Source organism: Leucoraja erinacea, chromosome 37, assembly GCF_028641065.1.
Source record: "Leucoraja erinacea ecotype New England chromosome 37, Leri_hhj_1, whole genome shotgun sequence".
NCBI classification, from domain to species: domain Eukaryota; kingdom Metazoa; phylum Chordata; class Chondrichthyes; order Rajiformes; family Rajidae; genus Leucoraja; species Leucoraja erinaceus.
In genome coordinates, this window is record NC_073413.1 from 6,980,483 (window position 1) to 6,986,541 (window position 6,059).

At 42.5% G+C, this 6,059-nt stretch overlaps 1 protein-coding gene across 1 annotated transcript in view; it reads left to right on the forward strand.

Moving 5' to 3' along the window:
• rangap1b (Ran GTPase activating protein 1b) overlaps positions 1-3,472 on the forward strand; it is a 28,482-nt gene extending 25,010 nt beyond the window's left edge. The window contains exons 15-16 of the mRNA XM_055663217.1: positions 783-904; positions 2,917-3,472. Coding sequence (XP_055519192.1) covers positions 783-904; positions 2,917-2,986 — 192 coding nt within the window. The 3' untranslated portion in view covers positions 2,987-3,472. The remainder of the gene's footprint in view (positions 1-782; positions 905-2,916) is intronic.
• The last annotated feature ends 2,587 nt before the right edge of the window (positions 3,473-6,059 follow it).

Consider the following 6,059-nt stretch of genomic DNA (forward strand, 5'->3'; position numbering starts at 1 on the left):
ATTCCTCTAAACTCCAGCGAGTACAAACCCCAGTGCCGACAAACGTTCATCTTAGATTAACCTACTCATTCCTGGAATCATTCTTGTAAACCACCTCTGGACCCTCTCCAGATCTAGCACATCTTTCCTCAGATATGATGCCCAAAATTTCTCTCAAATGTTCCAAATGAGTCCTTACCAGCACCTTGTAGAGCCCCTGTTTTTGTATTCTAGCCCTCTCAAAATAAATGCCAGCATTGCGTTTGCTTCATGGCTTCCATAAAGTTTACTTCCACTCACAGTAGGAAAGATGTCAATATTATGGAGCAAGTGAAAAAGACATTCACTGGGATGGTATTGGAATTGAAAGACCGGTTATTTGAAGGAACAACAGAAACTGGGGTAATAGTTGTCGGAATAGAGAACGCTCAGAGAAGATTTGAAGGAGTTCAAATTGATGAGAGGCAATGTAAATAAGAGCAACTCCAATTCCGAGTGGCAGAAGGGTTGTAACAAATCAGCTTGGATATAACATGATTGAAAAAAGACACGAGATGCAAGAAATTCTGTTCTGTTGCAAGTTATGGAAACCTGTAAAGCACTGGCCGAAAGAATGGTTAGACTGGGTACAATTTCTTCACAAGGGAAATAAAAATATTTACAGGGCTGGGAACTTTGGGCATACTGGGCGGCTTATTCAGACAGCTTGCATGGTGACAGAGTAAACCTGCCTGGTATGTTGTGATATTATCTCTAAAATTCTGTGCCTTTTTGTAAACCACTTTCTGTTTTATTCTTTCAAGAGTGAGGAAAAGATTAAAGTGATCAGTAATCTGACTGGGCCTCTGACAGTCCTCAAACAAGTCATTCAGAAAAACTACTTTCCACGTTCCATCATCCCTATTTTGAGTGCATTCCTCAATAAGTAAGTGCAAACTTTTCTGCCCCGTCAAGTGTTTGGTTTATATTAGTGATGCTTAAAACATGGCTCGCGTCTCACTTCCTCATAGGGTCAAATATATTCAGACGAGTAGTGAACCGTGCTGAGATTTGGCTGAAAGACCAGCTGTGATTCAAGAAATGCAGAGACCTGAATCAAGGACTGTTCTGCCACTGAAGATGTGACACTATGAAGGGCCTGACGACCTTCTGTATCATATGATCCTTTCCATCTACCGACTTTGCTCCAATCTTGATATGCATATACTGCAATTCCTGCTCGTGCTATGGACCCTAACATATGGGGAAGCTAAAATTCATTGGTGATCACCCCAGAACCGGCCTGTCAGTTTAATTAGCTATTCCACTCTCATTTAGAGTGCTCCATTATTTGCTTCCTACGTGATTCCAAAGGAGCTCCAGTGCTGGCCTGGCTATACGATCAAATGCCTGATTAGGCATGTTGCAGGCATGCAACTGAAAATTTCACATAATCATATTTTAAGTTTGGATGTTCAACATTCTGGCCTTTCAGTTAATTAGTTTGCTGCTTCCATTATCACCTCCTGGAATGTAATTGTGTTCCTTTGCAAGCCATGTCGCCTACCTTCACCTTGTGTCCTGTCATGCATTTTGTCCGATAATACAATAATGTTACCTTCTATATATCCTCTCCTCTTCTTCCCTGGATCTTGAAAAATATTTTGTTTTCCAGTGATGAAAGTACAAGCAGAGAGTAAAATGCCAGAAATGTTAAATAATTACACTGGCATCCTGCTTCTTCGTATAAGTTCATTGGTCATAGGAGCAGAATTAGGCCATTCAGCCCGTCGAGTCTGCTCTGCGTTTCAATCTTGGTTGATCTATCTTTCCCTCTCAGTTCCATTCTCCTGCCCCTTCCCCGCAACCTTTGACATCCTTACTGGTCAAGAACCTGTCAATCTCCGCTTTAAAAATGTCTAAAGACTTATGCCCCTGTCCCACTTAAGGAATTATGCCCCTGTCCCACTTAGGAAACCTCTGGAGACTTTGCACCCCACCCAAGGTTTCCATGCGGTTCCTGGAGGTTTTCGTCGGTCTCCCTAATGGTCGAAAGTGGTTTCTGCTTCTTCTAAGTTCCGGCGATTATTTCAAAAAAATTAAAAACCGGCCGCGACTTAGTAGTAAAAGTCTTACCTTCCACTGCCTGCAACCTCCGGCAACCACCTTCAACTAGCATCGCAACCAGCTTCAACTAAAAAATTACCGATTTTTAAAACTGCGACCTCTTTTTAGTCGCGGCCGGTTTCGAATTTTTTGAAATAATCGCCGGAACATAGAAAAAGCGGAAACCACTTTTGAACCATTAGGGAGACTGACAAAAACCTCCGGGAACCGCACAGAACACTTGGGGGGGGGGACGCAAAGTCTCCAGGGGTTTCCGTTCGGGTTTCCTAAGTGGGACGGGCATTAGCCTCCATAGCCGTCTGTGGCAACAGATTCACCACCCTTTGTGAATGACCTTGCAGCACTGATTTGATTTAGTTTTCTTGGTCTTGGAGTTCGAACAATTCAGATTTGTACCACCCAGTACGTTAAAACAAAATTCCCCCCCCCCTCGGCACCCTGCTGAGCTGGTAACTTAACATGTTCCCCTTTTCCCCACTGGCACCCCGGCAGCAATAAAAATGTATTCTCATTGATACACAGATGGACATAAACTGAGCCCGCAAGATAGTGGAGCTTCTGACTCGCGAGGCTTTGTGCAGGTTTCCCAACACCGCTTGCTATCATAGTCCCCTAAACCTAATATCCACTAGCTCTCTTGTTGCTTGCAACATATCCTGAGAAAAGTAACAATGAATTTAGATTTTGTCATGGCTGTAATGAAAAGTCACGAGTCTGGTTTCTCTCTTTACATCTGCTTTCAGACCTGCTGAGTACTTCTGCCATTTTCTGGATTTTGCTTTTGTTCTGATCTCTCTTTTTATTTTTTCTCCCCCCCCCTATTTGACATAGGCAAAATCGTGCTTTTGACAGCTGTCAAAATGCCAAATACAATCTGTTGGAGACCATGGCGAATCTTTAGTACCCCGGCTGTGTCGTAATCGGTGCACCAAGCCAAGGACATGGACTTTAGAGCATATCCATATTATGGAAGAACCGCCCAGCAGCTGCAGAATGCCTCTGGCTACACAGTGCAAAATGCTTCACCTTCTTCATGCTACAGACTGGATTCTTGCTTCTGTCTGGATGGGAAATTTAACTCAAAAGCTGTCGAGGCTTCCGTGACAACTTGCTGCAGACTCTGGCCAGTGCTTTCTTCTCAGCTAGCTGCTAAGGAAAGCAAAGTTGGAATTAAACGTTGGTGACTGGTGGCTCATCTTGTGTCTCCTTCTGCTGTTTTTGGTGGTGGGAGATGGTGAGAGGAGAATGGCCATATTTCCTTGACATTCAACAAGCATTGTTTGGTGTAACTTAAGTTGTGACCCTTTATCAGACTCTTGGTGCTTGCTTAAAAAAAAAAAAAAAAATCCCCTGTATCATATCACGGGTTTGCTTATCTGGAGAGAAAGACACACATTATTACAAAGTGATAGTTGTTTATTTATGAAATTAGTTGGTGGGGTCAAATGCTAAAGCAGAAAGTCCTTAAATGGACATATAAAGCTCTGCCAACATAATATATCTCTGCAGTTTATAGTACGAGGCAAGTTTCTAGTATCCCAGCGATATGACTGTTGGGTCAATGTTATTTGCTGAAGGGTCGCTTCCTCAATCCTCTAGTCTGCACTATCTACCTCCCCTAATGAAGGATTTGTTCTATAGAGAATTTTAGGAATCGGTTTGTGTAGTTTTGTCTTTTGTTCTCATTGTTCCCATCCATCTCATTCTGCCCCCTCACCCCCACTACCAGAAAAAAGTAAGCTCAAGCACTCTATGATGGAATGAAGGAATTATTCATTTGCAGACAGTCATATCACCAGTTCTCTCTGGTCTGCACTATACGAAACTGATGATGATGATGTGGGGATAGCATTCCAGCTTTTGACAGGTTGGACACTGGCTTGGGTTGTGATATTTTTCCATCTTTTGACTATTACTGGAATGTGTGCTTAAGCCTGTTCAGAAATCAAGACTGTTTAATTGTCATATGTACCAACAAGGGAACAATGAAATCCCTACTTGCAACATCTCAACAGGCCTGCAAACACAATACACAAAGATAATAATATATAGGACACAAAAAAAATGAATAAATTAATAACCCCACCACTTGTGCAAAGAAAAAAACCTGAGGACAGAATTGAAATTGTGTTTTAATGGTGCCTAAATATAAATAGCTCATCCGAGCTTGCCATCTAATCTTGACTGCCGAATGTGACATCTCTCCAGAACCATGTTGTACCAAACATTATCGCCTTCTGGCAAAGAGGGGAAATAAATAAATAGAATAAAATAAGAGCACTAGTCTAATATATTCCCAGTGCATCTTTTCAAAAGAGATGCTTTCATCTTCTAAATGGCTTTGAGAACTGAACATGCCAAATGATCGGGGCTGATTTAAAGATGACTATGGGATAGCCTATTGCCTCACAATTATTGATTTTGAAGAAAAGTCTATTCATGTATGAATCCTACCCCCAAATTTTATATGAATATAAAGAGTTTGCATCATGCAGTCCTTTTGGATTGTCTAAATACTATCATCGCTCAGCAGTCTGTTTTGCTTCTGAGCATTGACCCAGCCTGTTAACACAGAAACATAGAAAACGTAGAAACATAGAAAAATAGGTGCAGGAGTAGGCCAATCGGCCATTCGAGCCATTCAATATGATCATGGCTGATCATCCAAAATCAGTACCCTTTTCCTGCTTTCTCCCTATATCCCTTGATTCCATTAGCCCTAAGAGCTAAATACATCCAGTGAATTGGCCTCCACTGCCTTCTGTGGCAGAGAATTCCACAGATTCACATCTCTCTGGGTGAAAAGGTTTTTCCTCGTCTCAGTCCTAAATGGGCTACCCTTTATTCTTAAACTGTGACCACTGGTTCTGGATTTCCCCCAACATCGGGAACATTTTTCTTGCATCTAGCCTGTCCAAACCTTAAGAATTGCATCCTTCTAAATTCCAGTGAATACATGCCCAGTCGACCCATTCTTTCATCATATGTCAGTCCTGCCATCCCGGGATTTAACCTGGTGAACCTACGCTGCACTCCCTCAATAGGAATAATGTCCTTCCTCAAATTATGAGACCAAAATTGCACACAATACTCCAGGTCTCACCAGGGCCCTGTACGATTGCAGTAGGACCTCCTTGCTCCTAAACTCAAATCCTCCCGCAATGAAGACCAACATGCCCTTGGCTTTCTTCACTGCCTGCTGTACCTGCATGCTTACTTTCATTTTATTTGCTTATATTGAGCTGTTATCTGGTATTGCTAAAAATAGCAGTCGCGTTTATGCTCCAGATAACATGGTGCAAAGTTGGGATAAAGTGGAAAGTTCGAATGATCTCAATTAGAAATGGTAATATTAGCTTTTATTCTTGTGTCGGGATATTGGGAGAGTAGGACTCCGTTTACCCAGTAACTTCAGTCTTAGTTATATAAGTGATTCACTCAGGGTGCTGGGTATATGGAATGAGCTGCCAGAGGAGGCAGTTGAGGCAGGTACAATAACAATATTTAACAGACACGGACAAGTACATGGAAGGGCCTAATGCAGGCAAATAGAAACATAGAAATAGAAATTAGGTGCAGGAGTAGGCCATTCGGCCCTTCGAGCCTGCACCGCCATTCAATATGATCATGGCTGATCATCCAACTCAGTATCCCGTACCTGCCTTCTCTCCATACCCCCTGATCCCCTTAGCCACAAGGGCCACATCTAACTCCCTCTTAAATATAGCCAATGAACTGGCCTCAACTGCCCTCTGTGGCAGAGAGTTCCAGAGATTCACCACTCCAAATGAGACTAGTTTAGATGGGGCATCTTGGTTGGCATGACCGAGTTGGGCTGAAGGGCCTGTTTCCGTGCTGTATCATTCTCTTTGACTCTAAATTAGCATCCGAGCAGCATTGCTCTTACCAACTGTGCAGTGATGCTGTTAATCTCTTTATGGCATAGACTGCCCTGTGCCTGCATAAAAGGGATA